This window comes from Acomys minous (assembly GCF_964271855.1).
Source record: "Acomys minous genome assembly, chromosome: 17".
In the NCBI taxonomy this organism is placed as follows: domain Eukaryota; kingdom Metazoa; phylum Chordata; class Mammalia; order Rodentia; family Muridae; genus Acomys; species Acomys minous.
In genome coordinates, this window is record NC_140500.1 from 35,961,641 (window position 1) to 35,983,812 (window position 22,172).

At 43.8% G+C, this 22,172-nt stretch overlaps 1 protein-coding gene across 1 annotated transcript in view; it reads right to left on the reverse strand.

Moving 5' to 3' along the window:
• Positions 1-20,327, reverse strand: part of LOC311588049 (uncharacterized protein) — a 97,883-nt gene extending 77,556 nt beyond the window's left edge. The window contains exons 1-2 of the mRNA XM_084765490.1: positions 20,184-20,327; positions 19,706-19,885 (exon numbers count right to left, since the gene is read on the reverse strand). Of these exons, the coding sequence (XP_084621616.1) occupies positions 19,706-19,885; positions 20,184-20,265 (262 nt within the window). The 5' untranslated portion in view covers positions 20,266-20,327. The remainder of the gene's footprint in view (positions 1-19,705; positions 19,886-20,183) is intronic.
• Between the last annotated feature and the right edge of the window lie 1,845 nt (positions 20,328-22,172).

The window sequence follows — 22,172 nt, forward strand, 5'->3', positions numbered from 1 at the left end:
AATCATGCAGAGGAAGTGGTATTACTGACTAATGCTGAGCCGTGACAGCATCTATCTTTGTTTATCAAAATAACCCAATATCTGAAACAGGAAACAGAACAGACCAGTAAGGCTTGGGGCGGCGGGGGCGGGGGGGGGGGGGGGGAGGGGGAAGCGCGCTTCCAGTCCAGGAATAAGGCCAGCAGCCACTGGGCTAGATCTCAGTGGGTCTCTTTGTAAAAAGAATCACAATAAATAGCTACAACGCGCTAAACAATGGCCCTACACGAGATGCAGAACCCAGCCTTAACATTCATAATCCCTTATGGTATGCCACAGACAAACACTACAGTCTTTGCCTTCCTCCTCTTACCCATGGCTTCCTCTCCCTTCTGCCATGACACACACCCAAGGAAACACCCACATTTGTTTTTCTGTGTTAAATCCTGACTCCAAAAGAGAATGGTGAAGCAGAGTGCAATCCCTGAACCTGTGGCATGTGGCCATCAATTAAAGTGAGTTGAAACTGGAGACAACAGTAGCTGGCAGTGGGGACAAAACCATGTCTTCAGGAATCCAAAAGCTTGTGTCTTAGGAAACCTGAACTAGCTTTATTCTGTGTAATATCAGAAAACAGAACTGAAGTGAGTGAGCAAAGTAGAGACCTTGGGTGCCCCACACAGTTTCCCAGATCTGTTCTAAGTTCTAAGTTCTAAGTTCCCATGAAGTCGTTTGAAGGCTTTGTTGTCAACTTCTCAGAGTCACGTGGTCTGCGAAATTCCCACGAGGGATGGATGCTACAAAGAGTTTTCTCCTGTCCCCTCTTAGAAGATGTACACCTTTAAATATGTGGTGAATATACCAGCCGATCTTCCATTACAGGTAGAATTAACAACCAATGAGCAAAGACTATTGTCAGAAGACAGCTCTGAGGCCCCAGTCAAGCAGATACAAACCAAAGCCAAAAAAGATGCACCCAACATCACACCCAGGAAACAGCTTTGGAGTTTCTGTCTGGTGCTTTCTTGATTCCCCAGAGCTTTCCCTTACTTGGATAACTTGCAGGTCGCTTCTTTCAATCCATTTTGCGCTCCTTGTTTTTACCTCTTTCCCTTCAACTCAAGAAAAGTTGGCAGAAGAAAGAATGGAAGGCCATAGCAAAATGTAGATGTGAAAAACAGTACACCAACATCAAACATACTGCAGCCAGCTTGCTGAATGATTCTAATATTATAGGCTAATAAATCAGCTGGGAAGGGGGGGAGGAAGTGATCAATGTGACTAGCATAATTTGCATTCCGTCAGGTGCTGCTGGAAGCTTGATTTTTGTCATTGCTGATATAAACCTAACAATGAACATTTTGATTATATTTTTCTCATTTAAAAACACATTTTCTTTCCCTGCCCCCAAGCCACTCGGAGGTGCCCTGCTATTAGGTGGCAGATTGTGAAGAATGCACTGAATTCCCTACTTTGTACCCTGTGAAAGGAAACGTGACGGTTTCAGAAGCTGTGTCTGTTTTTCAGTGGCTCCTGCTGTTTTTACACGATTAAGAAATTGATTGAAACTCAGATGGATGGGAGCATTTCAAAGAACAGCTGTTTTCAAATTATGGATTTCAGTAAATGAGACATAAAAAAAAAAAAAGGACCAGCAGCCAACTTGCCGTTATCTTTCTTCCCTAGCCAACCACATCCCTCCACTCCAGTCCAAATGGGCAGCAAACAAGAGATAAAATGTAGGTTGGGAAGGACAATGCTCATGATCATTTTCAAAAAGAACAATCCATCTTGATGTATTTTTTTAATCCATATTATATGCTTCAATTACAAAATCTTCTTGGAAAAGTCTGAAAACAAGGTCATACTTCAGAGATAAGCTGCCCTAATATGCTGCATTGATCTATTCATACACAGTAGAAACAACCTGCTTCATAGAGAATGCTTAGGTGTGGAATTTTGTTCTGTGTTTAAATGTTTATGTGTAGCTGGTGTTAGGATATAATTCAGATGCCATACAATTCACCCACCCTAACAGCACAATCAGCTCCAGGTTTTATAATATTCACAGGCTTGGTTTTCTGGAGAAGCAAGTCTATTGTTCTGAATTGGACTTTTCAGGCTGAAAGTCTTTTGGAAAAAGTCAGAAGAACCAATGACTTCATGGACACCTGAACTCAGAGCACCAACGGCTACTTTTACTCCACCCCTAGCCTTTCTTGGTAAGTGTTCCCTTTGACTTTTGGAAGCATTGATTCCCGCAGTTGACACTCTCTCTGCCTGACATCTGCATGGCAGTGATGCCTTTCTGTCCCTTGTGGAGGGAAGCAGAGATGACACTTTGCTGTTAGGGCCCCAATGCTTTGTTCCCACCCTCCCCACCCTCCCCAGTTCCTGACAGGCCTTGTTGGGCACAGCCGATCTTTATAAGTCCAAATTTGCCCAAGGCAAGTGATTTATCAGAAGCAGCACCTACATAAATTTATAGAGAAAAAAATATAAAATATTAGTGAATGACAGCTCATTCTAAGCACTTCACACTGCCTCTGGGTGTGTGTGTGTGAATGCATATGTGTGCACATGTACACTGTACACACACACACACACACATGCATATACACATGCACATGCATGCATGCAGACAATCACACACACACATACACACATACACACATATTAGTTGTGTATATCATGGTTTACACGTCAATTCTACTTTTAGGAAAAGAGACCAGCACTGGCAGGATGACTCAGTGGACAAAGTGTTTTTAGCCAAGACTGACAGCCTCAGTCTGATCTCTGAGCCCATATGGAAGGTGGAAGGAAAGAACTGATTCTCAAGAGTCATCCTCTGACTTCCACAATGAGCAAATAAAAGTTCTAAAAAATAAATTAAAAAGAAATAGAAGATATTGTGAGCCAAGCATGGTGACCTATGCACATGATCTTACAGCTGAGAGGCAGAGGCAGAACCTATATTCAGGCTGTTAAGATGGCTCAGAGGTTAAGAGCACTGTCTGCTTTTCCAGAGGTCCTGAGTTCAATTCCCAGCAACCACATGGTGGCCCACAACCATCTATGCATCTGATGTCCTCTTCTGACATGCAGGCAGGGCACTGAATACATAATAAATAAATACATAAATACATAAATGTTTTTTAAAAGAACTTATATTCTTGAGGATTTTATTTTTGTGTTTATTGTTATAGCATCTGTGATGGCATGTACAAAACCAAAACAAAATCAAACCAGACAAAAATCCCAAGATGGAAAGGGGAGGTGGGCATGAAGTTGGCCCCTATTTTGAGCTATTGGTAATTGGGAGACTTAACATTTTAAGCAAACTCCCCAGGTGACTCAAAGGCTCTGACACTGGTGAAACAAGGCCACACAACCAAATGCTGGAGCCGGAACATTCAGTAAAGCTCTACATGACATCATAGCTGTCAAGGAGACAGAGGCACTGGGACACACCCTGCCCTATCCGAAATCTTAGAGCTTCCAAACCTACATGCAAACTAAATGTCTACCAAATGGTCTGTAGAGGAACTACAGCATTGATAAGGCTCAGCTCCTGACTTCCTGTCTGCAAAGAGATGTGAACTTTGATCAATAACAATAAGTTATTATAAGAATAATATCAAAAATATGGATGAACTTAGTTAAATTGGAGACACACCATCAAGTTTACTGTATCTCCTCTTTTTATTCTTCTAAGTGACCGCATCCTCCTGCCTAAACCCATACTTTACACAAGCATAAACTACACACACACACACACACACACACACACACACACACACACGCTTGTGTACATGTGCCTTACCATGTATATTTATGTGTATATACACACAGGTACGCCCAGTCTATGCACCACATTTCTCCTACAAATACATCACACAGAGGAAAATGCCAAATTTGGAAAATACTAGATTCATCCAATTGAAGGAGTTTCAGAAAAACATACTTCAGATATACCTACCTGTGCTACACAAATTAATGCCAACTTTATACAAGTTATTGTCATCTGAGAGGAAGGAACCTCAATGGGGAAATACCTTCATAAGATCAGGCTGGAGACAAGCCTGTAAGGCATTTTTCTCAATTAGTAATTGATGGGGGAGGGCCCAGCACATTGTAGCTAATGCCATTCCTGGGCTGGTGTAAACTAAGCAAGCCATAAGGAGCAAGTCACTAAGCAGCATCCCTCAATGGCCTCTGCATCAGCTCCTGCCTCCAGGTGCCTGCCCCACCCCCGCACCTTCAGCTCCTATCCTCACTTCCTTCAGTGATGAACAGTGGAAGTATAAGCCAAATAAACATTTTCTTCCCCAAGTTGCCATGGTGTTTCATCACAGCAATGAAAACCATAACTATATGATATATATATATATATATGTATGTATGTATTCCATCTGTAATTAACATTTTCTAATGGTCATAAGTAGTTCATATGCATATTTAGCACTGTTAAGCCACCAGCATTCCTGGGAGTGTGCCCCTTTTGAAACCAATTTGGGAACTGACCCACAATACATCAAGTGTCTGACTAAATGTAAGAGATCACAGAAGAAAAGGAGGAAGGGCAAGAATAGACCCAGAGGATCCTAGAAACTTACAAGAAGAACATCGTGATGGGTGGGTGGATTGGGGCCCAGGGGGGGTCTGCTCAAACTATTGCACTAACCAAGGACAATACAAGTAGTAAACATTGGACCCCTACTCTGATCTACCCAATGGACTGGACATTCTCCACAGTTATGTGGAGAGCGGGGACTGACTCTTACATGAACTCTGGTGCTCCATATTTGACCACCTCCCCTTGGTGGGGAGGCCTGATGGCACTCAAAGAAAGAATAAGCAGGCTACCAAGATGAGACTTGATAGCCTATGACCATATAGTAGGGGAGGAGGTCCCCCTCGGTCTTAGACCTAGGGGAGGGGAATAGGGTGAAAGCGGGAGGGAGGGAGGAACAGGAGGATACAGGTGATAGGATAACAACTGAGTTGTAATCTGAATAAATTAATAAAATTAAATTAAATTAAAAGAAAGGGCAGCAGGGAGTAGATGCTGGGGAAAGCAATCAGGGAAGTCACAGGTATGCTAAGGGCTTTGATGTTTTTATGAGGAAATTAATTACAACAATAGCTACCATAATGATATTTTTGTTGTCATGTGTATGTACTGCAAAAGCGTCTCATGGTGGGAAGGGATGCCCTTCCCCATGTTCAGAGGATGTCTTTTCTTAATTTCTCTAACGGTTTCATTGGGGCTAACAACCGTCTTGGTTAGTATTTCAGATTAATTGTGACATGCTGGGTAGTGTGCTAATTGACTCCAAATTATCCACTCCCTGTGAGGAACTCCATATTACAAAAGTAACAGTACTCTAGGAAAACCCAGCCAGCAGCAGGTAACCTGGGACATTGTCTAACTCACACCTTACAAGCTGTCACACTTTAATCAACCTATGCCATCGCACACCACACTCAGAGAGAGGGATGTTTTCCTAATACGGCTGCAAAGTGATCGTCTACAGTGTGACTCCCTCATCAGTACATCAAGTCTAACGCCCCCAGTCTTGAGGCCAACCAGGGTGGCAAATACTAAAGAGCAGCAGGGTTAACCAGAGTTGATGGAGACAGCTCAGTCAAGAGAGACAAGAGGTTTTCTGCTTTGTTTCCGGTACCACTTGTAGTGCTTAGCCAGGACTTATGAAGTGTGGCTATTATAAAGTCACCACATTGTGAGGAACCCAAGCTGCATGCAGAGGCCAGAGGTAGAGTCAGAACAAGACACTGAAAACACGCAAGGATGAACCTGATGCATGGACTCCAGCTCTCAGAAACAGCATGGCTATCAACTCTGAGGTCTTCATAAATGAAAGCCATGATATCTCAGAGGAGAGACCAGCCATCGCCAAACAGACATGTCCAGTCTCATTGCCTGGCCCATGAGGTCCAAGAGCATAAGTCACTAAGTACTGAGGGAACTTCTTATGTTGTCCTTGTACCTAGAACAAGACAGAATGTGAACATGGTAAGGCCTAACAAATTCTATCAAAGCTGGAGAACTAGGTGGCAAAGAGGTTCACTATTTTCCCGAAATCTACCACATTGGGGTTGTCTTCATCTCTGGCCTAAACACTACTGTACTTTGATCACAGTAGTTCACAACTTACATGGGGGGGGGGGGGGAAGCACCTAACTCATTTTTTCTTTGAAGCAATACTAAGCTAAATCACCCCCAACCCTCTTGGAAATATGAGATTCTTCGATGTTATGAATGTTTCTGAGCCTCATGGCCTGCATAGCACATTCAGCAAAGGCAACAAGACAAAAAATTCTGCATATGAAGTTGGGTGGAATACGCTACCAGTTCACTCAGACATTTAAGTTTTATTCCCTCTCACGTCTCTGCTGGTGGTTGAAGACCACATAGTTTAGTCTTACAATCAAGTTTAGTTGGTTAGGGGATAAGTGATTTTTGGATCAAGTTAGATGATTTAAATTAATAGAGATGAGATATGATAGATATTGATTTTCATTCAGAAATTTAGACCCAACACGATAGGAAAGATGTTTACTTCAAGTTTGACAAATACAAATCGCCAAATCACTATGAATGTAACATTTATACAACTCATGATTGTCTCTTGGTTCATCCTGCTATATGTAGTTTATTTTATTCATGTGTAATAATACAAATATATATATGTTAAAAAAGAAACATAATAAAATAAAAAAGAAATTGGGTAGAATAGTGTGATGCCTTTCTGTGCTTCTTTGTAGATAGACCACATGGCACTGTGGTGTTAGCCAACCACAAGTCTCTGAGGCCTTTTTCTAGTCACAGATAATTTTCCTCTGTCTGTCCAACATGCAGAAGAATGTGTCTAGTAAATATGTATAGTTTTCTTTTCTTGCATATAAGTTTAATGCACAGTCAAAGTCTTTAAAAAGTAAAAATAGCACCACATTCCACATGTGCAGTCATGATTTCTAAATGATGTAGTGTTCATCAGAGGGCTTAAACATGCTAAGCACATCCTGGAGCAGATAGACATGCAGCCCATCTCTGAGAAAAAAAAAACAGAATCATGGGACCATCCTGCAGAAACCATTAGGAAATGCCCCAAATCTGTTAGTTCCATCTATTGCCCAGGCAATGAAAAAGTCATGACATACTGTGGTCAAGGGTAGGTAAAAGGTTTAATTTGCATATATTTAAATAAGCACTTGATAAAGTTTAATAAAGTCCAAGAGGATCCCCGAATCATCTCTATACTTCATGTGTCTCATAATTTAAAACATTCAATGCCCCATAAAATAGACAAGACCAAATTAATGAAAAATATCTGAATCAATTGGAGCAAGTGTATACTATTATTTAGAAACAAAATCAACAGCACTTATTTTTAGTAATGGTGTACATTTAATTGTTTCGACTGTAAATGCTCCTGAAAGACCCATGTGTTAAAGCTCAGAGTGACATGATAAAGAAGTTGTTTAAACTTTAACAGCTGGAGTCTAACCCAAGGATTTAGGTCCTTGGGCAGCCCTCTCCTCACGCTCTTCACTTCCTGGCCTTGAGGTAAGTGGTTCTATTACATGCTCCACTATGGCCATCTCTCCACTGAACTAAGGGTGACCTTTCTGCCTGGTCATGGAACAAGACCTCTAAAACCATGAATTAAGAAATGTTAAGAAAAAAAAAAGAAAAAGAAAGAAAGAAAGAAAGAAAGAAAAGAAAGAAAGAAATGTTGCACTACATTCATTTAATCAGCAACTCTTGTGCTAACACCAGCTCCCAGTTCCCTTAGTCTCCTCGCTTCCAGAATTCTTTCCTCCCAACCTCGGTTGTTTGCTTGCTTCAACTGGGACACCTGCCATGGTTCATAAGGAAGCCAATGGAGGTACTCCAAGAACTGAGGGCCGGTGGCCTTTCTGCAGCGTCAGACTGAGAGGCAGCCCTGGACCTTTTGAGATGGACTCTAGTTACATAAATATGACCCATGCAGGGAACCTTATGAAGTGCCAAGAAATATCTGGATCTTTGTGCCGACGGTTTCCGCTACTCTTCCCCGTACCACTGTATGGTTCACCTGCATAAGCCACGCCTCCTTAATCACCCTCAAAACAACAAGAATATCCTCTTCCTTCCCAGAAGTAGACAGTTCTGAGCACATTTTATTGAGAGTCTGGAAATGATTATCTTGTTATGCCCACTGAAGTGCCTGTTCCTGATCCAAGCGCAGCCATTGGGTTTCAGATCTAGTCTCTCCTCTTGAACTGCTGGGGGCGGGGGAGAGGATTCTAAGCCACATCTAGAGTCACCAGCAAAGACTTCAATGCTTTATTAGTGATGTCTGCAAGGGATCAGGAGGCAAGGACGGGTGCTGTGGTGTGGATTTGCCGTCCTGGCTCTGAACAGAGGTGTGCTGGAAGCCATTGGAGTCTAGAAACAATAAAACCATTTTTTAAAAAGCACAAAAGTCAGTCATAAATTAGCAGGGGAAATTTAAGTAGATTTTTTTTTCTGTAATATTGTTCTTTGTGTACCACCAACCCTTGAGGAGAAAAGGCGTGAAAAATGAGTCCACTTTATTACATCGCCAGCTCCTACAGCCAGTTCCGGTGGGATCAGAGTTAATAAACCTCTGAGACGAAAGAATGAGTGGTTGTATTTGCCGCAATCCCCGATATTCGTTACAGTTAATATGTACTCACCAAAAGTAACTTTATTATTCTTCAGACATCTTTTCTCTAACTCAGAATCAGATGGCCTCACCTGTGAAATGTGTGTGCTGAATGCCTCAAACCCTCAGAAGTTGGGGAAAGCCCATCACGTCAGCATCCACACCTGGCTTCTCCGGGTAGAAACACACCCCAGCTCCGGTGGCCAAATTCACGAGAACCAGTTAGCAACAGCTGTTTCCAAATGCTCAGCCACACCCTTACAGTGAAGAAGGAAGGGGGATGAAGCAGCTGTGGGCCCGGTTTACTCAAGAGACTAAGAACCAGCGCCAGGTCGAACTTATCTCCCACGACAGACAGAGTCTTCAAGCTGCATGATTTGACCAGGCAATGCCTTACACAGTGAAAGCATTTCAAGAGACCTGGCTGCTAGACCAGTATTTAAGTACCCTTTCTGTGACAATAAGAATATCTAATAAACTTATCTGTCAGAGTTAAAGTGGTATAGCTCAACTTGCCTAGCAAGTAAAAGGCCCTGAGTTCTAAAACAACTGGACAGTCCAGGACAAATAGCCACATGTCTGCCGGGCACTCAGAATGTGGCCATGCCACTGAGAAAATAATTTTTATTCAAATTTTAGTTATTATAAATTTAAGTAGCCACTCTATAACGTTGGTCAAATCAGTTTGCCCAGTGCTCAATTTTATTTTCCTCTAGGGCCCCCAAATCTACCCACTCCTTTTCTGCCATCATTCAGATCTAATCTAAGCTACTCAGGTTACCCCTACTCCAAAGGTCCAGCATAGCCTCCTAATCAACTCTCTTCGCTGACCCTGAATAGTAAATGCTTACAAAAGCTAATAGTTCAGAAGTTGAAGAGCATCCTGCTCTTCGAGACGACCTGAGCTTGGTTCCCAATACCCAAATTAGGTGGCTCACAACTGCCTGAAACTCTGGCTTCAGGGGGATCCCATACCTCCTGCCTCTGCAGGCACCTGCACACACACACACACACACACACACACACACACACACACACACACACACGCGCGCGCGAGCGCCTGCATTAAAAGTGTAAAAAGTAAACTATTTTAAAAATTAAACTTGCTGGGTGTGGTGGCACATGCCTTTAATCCCAGCCCTCGGGAGGCAGAGGCAGTGGAGTCTCTACAAAGTGAGTCCAGGACAGCCAAGGCTATACAGAGACTCTGTCTCGAAAACCCGAAAAAGAAACGCTTAAAAAAAATTTAAACTTAAAGGGAGACATAAGACCAAACACCTATGATCCCAGCACCCAGGAAAGGAAGACGCCTTCACATGCACATAAACACACGTAGGCAAAACACTCATACACCTAAAATAAATAAATCTTTTTTAAAAATGTGTTGTTATTTGAGACAGAGGGGTTTTTTGTTTGTTTGTTTGCTTGGGTTTTTTTTTTTTTTTTTTTGGTGGTGTTTTGTTTGTTTGTTGGTTGGTTGGTTGGTTTTTGTGTTTGTTTGTTTTGGTGTAGCTCTGTCTGTCCTAGAACTCACTCTGTAGACCATGCTGGCCTCAAACTCAGAAATCTGCCTGCCTCTGCCTCCCAAGTACTGGGATTAAAGGCATGTGCCACCCACCACCTGGCCTAAGAATGAAACTTTTAATTAGTATTTAAAGAATGCCTATAATATTTTGTCTAAGGAGGTTGATTGTTAAGTTCAAGGCTAGTCTAGGATACATAGATACACAGCAAGTTCAAGACCAGCCTGGGCTACATGAGGCTTTCTCTCTCCATCTCAAAATTTAAAAGTCCATTTTTTAAAAACTGTTCTGAAACATTTACACAGAAAGGCCACAAAACTCTGTGACCACTTTAAGGGGTCCCGTTTGGTGTCTGAGCCCTCACCTTCTAAGTTCCAGCCACCCTGACCGTTCTTCAGTCCTTGAAGCCCCGTGCCCCAGGATCTTTACGTGTCCTTCCTTCCTGGTCAGACACTCAGAAGAACAGGGAGGCATACACCAAATAATGGCAGAAGCCTGGTAGTAAAGGACTTCTCCAGGGGTGACCAAGACCACACTTGTCCTGACCCAAGGCTCATGTGTAAAGGCTAAGTATACCATTGAACATGTCCTACTGTGTGCCCCTGAGCTATGTTGTAGGATCCAGACACAAATAGTCAACCACCTTAATGACAGAAAACAAAGACCTGCATTCTAGAATGAGCTTTTTACCACCATTATCATACTCTATTGACAAAACTATGAGACTCGTGGACCTTATAAAGGGCAAGGAGCCAAACTATACCAAGACCTGTAAAAATGTTAGTGCCTTGTGCTCAGTGGTAGAGAAAACACCTAGTACACATGAGGCTTGGGCTCCACTCCCAGCACCATTCAAAAAAATGCTCAAGTATTCTGATAAGTTTATTTTGAGAAAAAAAAACTTCTTAACATGTGAAGGTTGGTGTATATCCAAGTTCATATGTAAATCTTAGTAGCATCATTCATTACAAGAAATTCAAAAGACAGCCAGAATTGCTACTCGCAGAAGAATTAGGTTAAAAGATTGTGGCTCATTCATGAAAAATCATGTTCGCAGCTTGTTTGTAATGACCCAGGTAAATGATTCTGCCTCATTTTCTGTCCACTGCAACAATCCCGATCAGTGATCGATTGCTACCTAACAAATGACCTCCCCTACCCACCAAACCCAGCAACCCAGAATACCACCACTCTTGCTGGGCATGCAACTGAATCTCCCTGCTCACCCCTCCCCCAGAGCTGCAGTCCCCTGAAGATTCAACTAGAGAAACATCTGCTTCCTCGCTCATTGCTGACAGCTGCAGGTTCATGGGGCTGATGGTCAGTCCTACTTCTGCTTAACACACAGACCTTTCACCAGGCTGGTCACACATCCAGCAAACAGCTTATGTCATCAGGGCAAGCGACAGGGTTAAGGAAGAAGAGTCAGCAGGACCCACGTCACCCTATTTTACGGAATGGGAACAAAACATCCAATCTCTTCTGCCATGTCCTCTTTAGTCACAGTACCTAGTTAGCTGAGCAGAGTGGCACAGGCCTTTAATCCCAGCGCTCGAGAGGCCAAGACAGTGGATGGCTGAATCCAAGGCCAGCCTAGAATACAGAACAAGTTTCAGGACAGCCAGAGCTACACAGAGAAACTTTGTTCTGAAAAACAAAAACAAAAGGCGCCTGTTACGCCCTGTGAATGGTCCTGCCAGCAGCAGTATAGTGCTTTGTTGTCGGCACAGAGACGCATGCTAAAAATTATACTCAGGATCCAAAGAGAAGCTCTATCTGGAGCCCATACATAGGAAGAAAGGATTCTACAAGCCGGCAAACACCAACTCGTAGGATCAATGGGACCTGTAGAGAGGCAGTCACCTCCAGGAGCAGGTCAGAGGCCACCAAGCCTAAATTCTCCTGGCCTTTCCTATCACCTTTAGCAATGCTAAAAGAAGGAAACAGATTTACAGTAAGCTCCTACCAAAGGCTGATGAGCTATGAGCACAGAAAAGCAAAGGATTCAAACAATGGAAGAAGTTGAACATTCACAAGTTCTTCCTTGTAAGTACAAAGACCAAACGAAGGTCACAATTCTTAGAGCAATGGGGTCTGAAGCAGCCCAAGGAAATTCTGATGCCTCGCTGTGGAGTTTGAAACTCCACAGAACCAGGGTCTGAGCCAGCACAAGAGATAAATGTCCAGATGACGGTAGGAGGCCCCGTGTTCCCCATTCAGACTGTTTCCCCACCCTTTCATTACCCACTGGGTCTGTGGACCACTTATGGCAGACAATGAGCATTTTTCCAGTGAACTGCTCTCAGGTGGCAAAGACCACCTCTCCAGGAAGATGCAGGCACATTGTTACCAGGGTAGCTTACTAGCACGAAGCTGGCTACCTCAGTCATCATCATCCGTGCTCAACTGCTTCCTTTAACAGGCCGGATTCCTTCCATAGCTTTTGTTTTTGTATGTTGTTTTTGCATTTTGTTTTATTTTGTTTTTGGGGTTGAGTGGGTGTGTTTGGTTTCTAGCCCAGGGTATCCCCAAACTTCCTGTGTAGCTAAGGATTATGTTCAACTTCTGATCCTCCTGTCATTGATTCCCAAGTGCTGGGTGTACAGGCATGGACCACTACACTCAGTCTGTACTACACTGGGGGATGGGAATCAAACCCAGGACCCCTCCATACTGAACTGCACCCCTAGACCTATCCCTCATCCTGTTATAGGTCATTTCCCCTCAAGAAATGTCATCCTTCTGGGCACATAAGCACACACCTATAAGCCCAGCATTTGGGGACCTGAGGCAGAAGATTGCCACAAATTAGAGAGCAGTGTGGACTACATTGAGGTCCAGCTGGCCTTAACTACCATGTGAAATGCTGTCACGAAAGAAAGGAAGGGAGGAAGGAAGGAAAAACCACTATCAAGGCTCAAATCTCCACCTCAAGTCCCAAGCTCTGCTTCTAGGCAAAATAACTTCAGGTAGTCAAGACACATGACTAAGGCACAAGTGCCAGACTGCCCAAAGAGCCTCAGGGTGTGCACCAAGTTCCAGGAGATCTGCCTGGTTACATTTGGGAAAGGCCGATATCTACAACTGCAGGAGGAAGTAGTAAGAGTGACCCTAGCAGGAATATTTATTACTGTTGTTTTTACAGTGTGTGTGTGTGTGTGTGTGTGTGTGTGTCTGTGTGTGTGTGTGTGTGTTTTGCATATGTGCCACAGCATACATGTGGCGGTCATGTTCAGGAGTCAGTTTTCTCCTTCCACCTTGTTGACACATGGTGCCTCTTGTTTCTGCATACTCCAAACTAATTGTCTCTTGGGCTTCCCACCAACCCTCCTGTCTCCACCCCTCATCCCACTGTAAGAACTCTGGGATTGCAGAACAAAACCATAGAATCCAGAGTGTTTATTAGTGTTCTGAGGACTGAACTCATGTTATATAAAGTAACAGTTATGGACCAACGGGATTCGGTTGTTGTTGTTTGGGAGGCATTATTGAGCCTATCAAATTCAGTTTAGTCTTTAGTGGAATGGCTAAAAGACTACCTTCAAGGTATCTTACCATACTATGCTATTATAATAATTGTAATGTTTACTTGTAAGGCCTGTCTTTGTCTACCTTCGGATCTCCAACATTATGTAGTAGAGCATTTGACATTGGCCACAGAGAACTCTGGCCAAGAGTCCTTGGCAGTAATCTATATCATATCTGATAAGATTATTCTTGATAAAGCTATGGCTGCCCCACCAGATCTTAGGGTTATGAAGCAAGGATGGTCCAAGCTGGAAAGGATAACCATGGGATTGAAAGTAAGGCCTTTGAGTTGTGCCAAGAAGGGTCGCAACATGAACCTCAAACCTACAAACACACACACACACACACACACACACACACACACACACAAAAACCAAATCTTAAAAAATAAAATGTTACTTTTCCAGAACCACACTGCATCCTTGCCCCCTCCAGGGTTGTCAGGGTTATCAGGGCTACAGTGATGTGGTGGAGACCATTCTTGGCTAGAGAAGGCACTTTATGCCCTGCCTCCTCCAGACAGAATCTCAGCTAGCCATGGACTTGTTCCCTCCCCCCCCCCCATTCCTGTTTTGTGTATTATTAAAACCAAACATTGTGGGTGTCCAAGCTAATTTTACTTCTTTCTTGATGAAATCTGTTTTCAAAATGACTGATATGTGGTTTCAATTTTTTAAAGGTGTAATGTAAATTAGCCTTGAAAAATGACTCATTTTTCCCCCTGTAATTCTGAGAAAAAAGGAAGTGTCACCCAAAGAAAGTGTCATCTATCTGCATACAATCTGAGGTAGAAAGAGAATCCTTATCAATATCTTATTATATATCCCTTCATCCAGTGCCAGGAACCACAGGAATCTGACACAATGAATATCATCAATTCCATGAATTCAGTGTAATTGTATTTCACTGAGAAAAGGGGGAAATGTCTCTCCGCAACCACTCAAGCTGCTGCCATCTGGACTATAAAAAATAGAGATAAAAAAATAAAGAACAATCCAACATCTTGTTCTTCATTGAGAATTTAGTCACATGTTTCTTAAAGACAAATCATGAACACTGTTAGGCTACAATGAAAGAAACTTTATGTTGTTGTTGTTCGTTTGTTTGCTTGTTATTATTATTTTCTGGGATACTCTCATGTCTTCTTGAACCCCTACATTATGTCAAAGCCTGTGGTACCTGCCTTGAAGACTCTCCTCTTGTTGTGTGAACCTTCTCAACCTGCCCTTATCAGAGATAATCTACTCAGTCCCGGCCAAAGGTGGCAAATAAATGTGTCTTCACTGGATTTAACATTACAAGTCCTTATGTTTTAAGGAACAAAAACAGGTACCAACATAAATGCAATGTAGAGATTTGCCAAGCCAAAACATGCAACAGTAATGGCTCCAGGGCCTAGCAGTTCAACTGATGTGGTCAGAACTGCCTCCTCTTCACTGCACAATCTGGGTGGGCGGGGCTCCTTGGAAAATGCTCTGGAAGCCTCAAGGCTCAATCCTCACATCCTGATAACTCCATCAATCACTGAGAGAATTTTCTTTTTCTCTTTCCAATACCATCTAGGAGAAGCCCCTAAATGAACTTTCCTGACATAGCTTGTGTCCTTCCCTGGAGCATTTGTTGCTGGAGATAAAGAGACAATGCTTTGATCTGGCAGATCACAGTCCCATGCCTGCTCCCAAAACAGTGGATAAGGGAGATGGAACCTTTGGCCCTGAGAGACCCAGGGTGGAAATCAAGGTGTTCTTCTTCCACGCAAGGATTAAAAAAATACAGGAGCAGTCTTTACATTACTCAAGGAAACACATGGTAGTTGCCTCTTCTGATCATCCCCCTCATCCAAATATCTATCCCCAGGCCCTGTTTCTGCCCTAGAGCTCTGGCCACTATTGTTATTATAATGTGTGGTGTTTTAAGTGAGAGTGGTCCCATAGGCTCATATACTTGAATTTTTGGTCCTCAGTTCCTAGAATTGTTTGGGAAGTGCTAGGAGGCCTGGCCTTGTTGGAGGTGGTGTGTCACCAGAGGAAGACTTTGAGGTCTCCAAGTGCACGCCATTCTCAGGCAGCTCATCTTCTCCCCGCCTTCTGGTTGTTGTCTGGTTGTGTAAGTCCTCAGCTACTGCTCCAACACCATCCTGACCTGCCTGCTGCCATACTCCCCACCATAATGGTCATGGACTCTGATCCCCTGGAACCATGAGCCCCCAAATTAAATACTTTCTTTTACAACATGCTTTGGTCATTTGTTTTTTGTTTTTTGTTTTTTTGTTTTTTTTCTCACAGCAATAAAAATGTAACCAAACAATGCCTGCTTATTTTTTATGCAAAAGCATAATTACATTACCATATCCCCAATACTCTTAGGAATACCTGGCAATAACAGTATTTAGTACTTGTTGAGTTAACAAGTCAGAAGGAGCAACCTACCTTTCACCTATCACAACACATAGCTAGGCAATAAGATATTGTCAGAGAGGAAAATAAATGACCATTTATCATACACCTAACAGGTGCTTAATCAATGCTCACTGTCCACACGCACAGGAGAGTGGGGAACAGTTCCCATCCTCACCCCACCAGCTTAAGGTTGGAAGAGATATGGTAGTTTCCCCTTTATCACAGAGAATGGGTTTCAATGCCCCCATCCCCCTACCCAGGAAATGCCTTAAACTGTGGACAGTACCACTGATCCCCATATATACTGTATTTTTTCCTATTCATAACTATGACAGTTTAACTTCTAACTTAGAAAAAGTAAGAAATTAACAACAGCAGCAGAACCTGACAGTCACAACAATACTCTATAATAAGCATAAAACTCATTAATTGCTTCTCCCTGGGATTTCTCATTTAATAGTTTTGGACTTCAGTTGACCCTAGGTAATTGAAAATGGGATATAGAAACTGCAGACAATGGGAACATAATAGATGCCAAGGGGTGTCACACCTGGTACAGAGGGGGGACCCTGACCCACACACCAGGGGAGCCACATCTTTACTGGGACTCACCTAACTAGTTCTTTACTGCACAGGGGTCTGGGTCCTAGCTACAGTGTTTCACAGGCAATAAGTCTAGAATGTAGCCTTTGAATGCGCACCTCTGACCATTTCCCAAGTGGTGTGGCTGCTATCTCAAAAGCTATATTGTCAGAACCAAGCTCTCCTGGGGAGACTGGATCTTCCTAAGTTATACCAAAACTAACGCAGCAACTACTGAACAACAGAGTCCATAGGAACAGAGAGCAGGCAGCCACTTCTGCAAACCTTGTAAAATCAGTCCCTGGAATGCTTTGAGTGCCAGGATATGACAACCGTCTCCCAGCAAACTCTCAATGGTACGATTCACAAAGGAATCTCTGACCACTTACACCATCTTCTCTGCAAGACGAGGTCTGATTCCCTGCCACCAGGAACATGTTAGCAGCCACACGCAGGGATTCGTAGTGAAGTCTGAGGACCACTGCCCAGTAGCAGAGCCATAAAGAGATCACAAAGAAGAACTCTATGAAGTAGTCTCAGAACTGGGAGCTGTAGCTATAGAGAGAGAGAAGATGAGAGAGTGATGGAGGAGGAGGCGGATTTGCTAAGCACAATCATTTACTGTGGTCCAGGCCCCTGAACACCACTGACTGAACCACCTCCCCAAACCTATGGGATGGGCTGAAAGTCAGTCCCATTTCCCAGTGAGGAGCCCAGAGAAGACTATTAATCTGGGGAAAGAGTTCAGATTCAATCCCACAGCTGTTGGAGCTGAATCCTGTCTTCCATCTGCTGAATGAGATCACGGAAACTGAAAACAGGCAGGAAGCAGTGGGAGGCCCCAGCAGACAGGGAAGCTTCTGGTGGGGAGGTATGACAAGAAAGAGGAGCTAGCAACGCTGTCCTCGGAGGGGAACTCCTTGTGAGGCATTGGTCTTGAGGGTTGAGACAGTAGCTGCCTTCCAAGCTTTATCTAGAGCTGTGCATCTGAGATCCTCATCAAGTGAGAACAACTTCTCAAATGAAAAGGAAACCAGCCACCTAAACACAGAGAAAATCCGGTGTCCCTCCCAAAGAGCGAGTCTCGTTTCTCCTTTCTCTTCTTATGGCTGGTGCTGAAATATTGCACGTAGCTCTTCCCTACAACTCAGGGTTACCTTCTGGATAATGATAACGCCGAGCAGAAGGACACTGTACTAACTGGGTCATGCCTATGAAAGACCCATGACTTGGGAACTGTCCCACATTTCAGTTGGCAACAGACACCCTGAGTTTCATATTAGATTCCAAAGGACCACAAAATTACATTTTTGTATTGTGTTTATTTTTACTTTCTTGGTTTTTTTCTGAAACAGGGTCTACATTATATTTAAAAATACAAGATTGGTTTTGTTTTGGTTCTTTTGTTTGTTTGTTTGTTTGGGTTTTTTGGTTTTTGGGTTTTTTTAGGGCACCACTAGAAAAAGCAAAGCAATAGTGGTCTCTTGTGGAAATGAACAGTATTTGCAACTGTATTTATAACCTAACACTGAAACACAGGATATTTTTAAGATCCATGGTGGAAAATGGCCCTTTTTCACAGAGGAGACCATTTAAAAATAGAGGCCTAAAAACCTACAGCTATATTGAGAAGACTTTCCTTGGGGCCATGAAAGCTTTGCTGTTATTGTTTTTCTTTGCCCACCATCCCCCTGCTCTGCACTCCTCAGATCTCCAGATAAGCCAAAGGCAAGTTCCAGAGACTCTGAGATCCTGTGGTCCAACAAGTCCCAATGGCACTGTACAAGCACATTGCTATATTTCATTAAAAGCTCTTTTCACAAGGGAGCCACAATAATTAAACCCTTTCTACCCAGAGACCCACTCAGAAGTACACAGGACCCTACTGACAACTGCTCTTATTTGTTTGTGTCCCTGGAAGGCAAAGGATAAGAGGACAATGGAACTAATAGGGCTGGGAGGAACACAAAACACTTGGTGAGTTCTTCAAGGGATGATGTTCATTAAGTCCCCCCATAGCTCGATGGATGCTTTGCCATTCTTTACACTGGACAAGAACAAACTTAACCCATGGACCTATGGCTTATGTTTCACAATTTGGAAAATGGATGCCATTACAACATTAAAATCCACCTAGGGAAGTTGGCTTGCACACTGTCTTAGTCAATTCAAGCTGCTGTCCCAGATCGTCACCTTCGGTGGCTTACAAGGTAACTGTACTTTCTCACAGGTCTGGAGGCTGCAGGTCTGAGGCTAGCGTGCCAGCACTGTCCAGTTCTGGTGAGAGCATTTCCCCCTTTGCAATTTGATGGCTTCCCATTTTTAACTCACAGAGCAGCAAATGTAAGTGCCTCTTCCTTATAAAGACACTAACCCCAATCACAGGGGCACCACCTTCATAAACTTAATGAACTCCCAAAGGTCCCAATCCTAATACCATGCTGAGGCCTGGATTTCAATATGTGAATGGGAAGGAAGGGGCATAAACCTTCACTCTATAACACACAGAGAGACATGTGCATGCTGAGAAGAAGAAAAAGAAGAAGAAGAAGAAGGAGGAGGAGGAGGAGGAGAAGGAGGAGAAGAAGAAGAAGAAAGTGACCACTCATGTCTACTCAAGCTATGCAAAAGTGTCACCAGTACTTCCCTTAGAAGGCCCCTATGTGTCACTCCAACATCACATCTGCTCAAAAAAAAAAAAAAAAAGACTTCCTGTTTTGAGAATCCCTAGATAAACTGAGCTCAGTTCCAAAGCTGGTAGCTCAGTTGGAAGCTGAATGAAAGGGAGCTGGACAGAGGTCTCACAAGATGATCCTTCTGCCTGGGTACCTGACAACCAGCAACCCTCACGAGGGCTGTTGCTTCCACTGGTATCAGCCAATGGTCTTGAGTCCAAGGCCTCACTCTGGAGCTGCTAGCCAGACTCTGGCCAGGTCAGCCCCTGGATCTTCAGAGGATAAGTGTAAAATTCAAACGTGCACATGTAAATTTTACTTACAGGTTCTGGGCAAGGAGTATTGGTGAGCATTCAGTTCTTGTGTGACGTGAGGCAGGAATGAAACTGGACTGACAGAGAGGAGGTGCGGGTGTGAGTACACAGCAAGCTTCCCTTCCCCAGGACAGCTGAGTAGGATCAGGGCTCCTCGACGGTGCAGCAAAGGCAGGTGGACAGAAGGCACTGTGAAAGGAAAGCAGGAGTGGCGTATGCTAGGCTTAGCGCTGCCTCAGCCACATTGGTCGTATCAGGTATGTGTCCTGTCTATGAACTGGGACCATAATCCAATATAAAATTGGTTTATTACTATGTTGATTAATTTTATGTCAACCTGACAGGAGCTGGAGTTATTTGGGAAGAGGGAATCGCAACTGAGAAAACACCTTTATAACATTTACCTGTAGGCAAGTCTTTAGAGCATCTTCTTGATGAATGGTTGATAGGGTGCGGAGTCAGACCACGAGGGGGGGGGAACTCACACCTCTGGGCAGGTGGTCGTAGGTAGTGTAAGAAAGCATGCCGAGCAAGCACAAGAAGCAATCCAGCAAGCAGCACTCCTCCATGGCCTCTCCTTCAGCTCCTGTCTCCAGATTCCTGTCCTGAGATTCCTTCTTCAGTGACTGTTCACTGTGACTGTCAGCGATAGAATGTGGTCTGATCATTGTAAGCCGAAATAAATCCTTCCCTCCGCAAGTTCTCTTGATCACGGTGTTTTATCACAGCAATAGGACAGTCACTTCCCTCACATTAGTGCCACTATCACACCAGTGGGCCTATCTTTTGCAAGCCGGTCATTATTACAGCTCTCAGGGTTCATAGCTAGGCGGGACTGGGGATTTCTCCCTTGCAGCATGTATGTCACCTCCCAGCACTGCATCCACGAGCCACTAGGGATGGAGCTGCTGGTTCAGTACCAGCTAGATTTCTCCACTGTCTATGCCACAAGCATGTGGGATCCTCAGCACTAGGGTCTTACTGTCAAGTTGTGAGGGATAACTAATAGCACACTGGCCCAAGGATAAATGAACACAGCAATACTATGACTCCTAATGACAGATTGCTATGCCAGCAGACCAGTGCACCACTCAGACTTCAGAAGAGAAGCTTCTTCTTGCAAATGGCAATTATCACAACTAACTGGACAACATGCAGAGAGAGAGAGAGAGAGAGAGAGAGAGAGAGAGACCATTCTGGTTGGGATATCTTTTTTGTCTGTTTGTTTGTTTTTGTTTGTTTTTGTTTTTCGAGACAGGGTTTCTCTGTGTAGCCTTGGCCATCCTGGACTCACTTTGTAAACCAGGCTGGCCTCGAACTCACAGCGATCCACCTGCCTCTGCCTCCCGAGTGCTGGGATTAAAGGCGTGCGCCACCACGCCCGGCCTGGTTGGGATATCTTTATCATTATCCTCCACTCAAGGCCCTTGTATTGACACAGAAGAGTCAGAAAGGCTATAAGCATCTGGGGTGGTTAAATGAGATTGACTCCTATAAGTACACATAGTTGCATAGTCCCAAGCTGATCCACTGCGCCCTAGGTAGGGTTACCATTGCTGTGATAAAATGACCAAAAGCAACTTGAGGAGGAAAGGGTTTACTTCAAGCACAGTTACATATAACTTCATCATCAAAAGCAGTGAGGACAGGAACCTGGAGGCAGGAGCTGATGGAGAGGCCATGGAGGGATACTATTTACTGGCTTGCTCCCCGTGTTTTCCTCAGTCTGTGTTCCTATAGAAGTCAGGACCACATTCCCAGGGATGGCGGGACCCACAATGGGCTGGGCCCTCCCCCATCAATCACTAATTAAGAAAATGCCCTACAGACTTGCCTACAACCCAAACTTGTAGAACCATTTTCTCGCCTGAGGCTCCACCCTCTCTGATGACTCTAGCTTTTGTCAAGTTGACATAAAACCAGCCAGTACAAACTTCTTGGAAGGACTTGGAGGGTGGCCTTGTTGTGGTATGTGTGGCCTTACTGGAGGAGGTGTGTCACCAGGGATGGGCTTTGAGGCTTCAAAAGCTCACACAGGTGCTACCTACCTACCTACCTACCTATCTATCTATGTGACGCCAGAGCATCAGGATATAAAGCTCTCAGCTACTTTTCCAGCACCATGCACCATGTCCCTTCCCTGATTGTAATGGGCCAGGTCTCTGAAACTGTAAGCCAGCCCCAGCTAAAAGTGTTCTTGTATAAGAATTGCCTTGGGTGTGGTGTCTCTTCACAGTAAAGAACACTGTGGTGGTGGATTACTTTAAGGCAACAGCATTTTCCAGACACAACAGGGCAAATGCACATATGAACTCGAAGAGACCGTGACAGCATGCACAAGACCTGCACGCACTCAAGCCAGACAAATTCTCAAAATGAAGGAGAGGAATTGTGCACAAAGTCCCTCCAGAAACCATGAATTGTCAATAGCTCCTCAGCTACGGGTGGAGCTCACGAGTCCCTCCCCACTCCATGT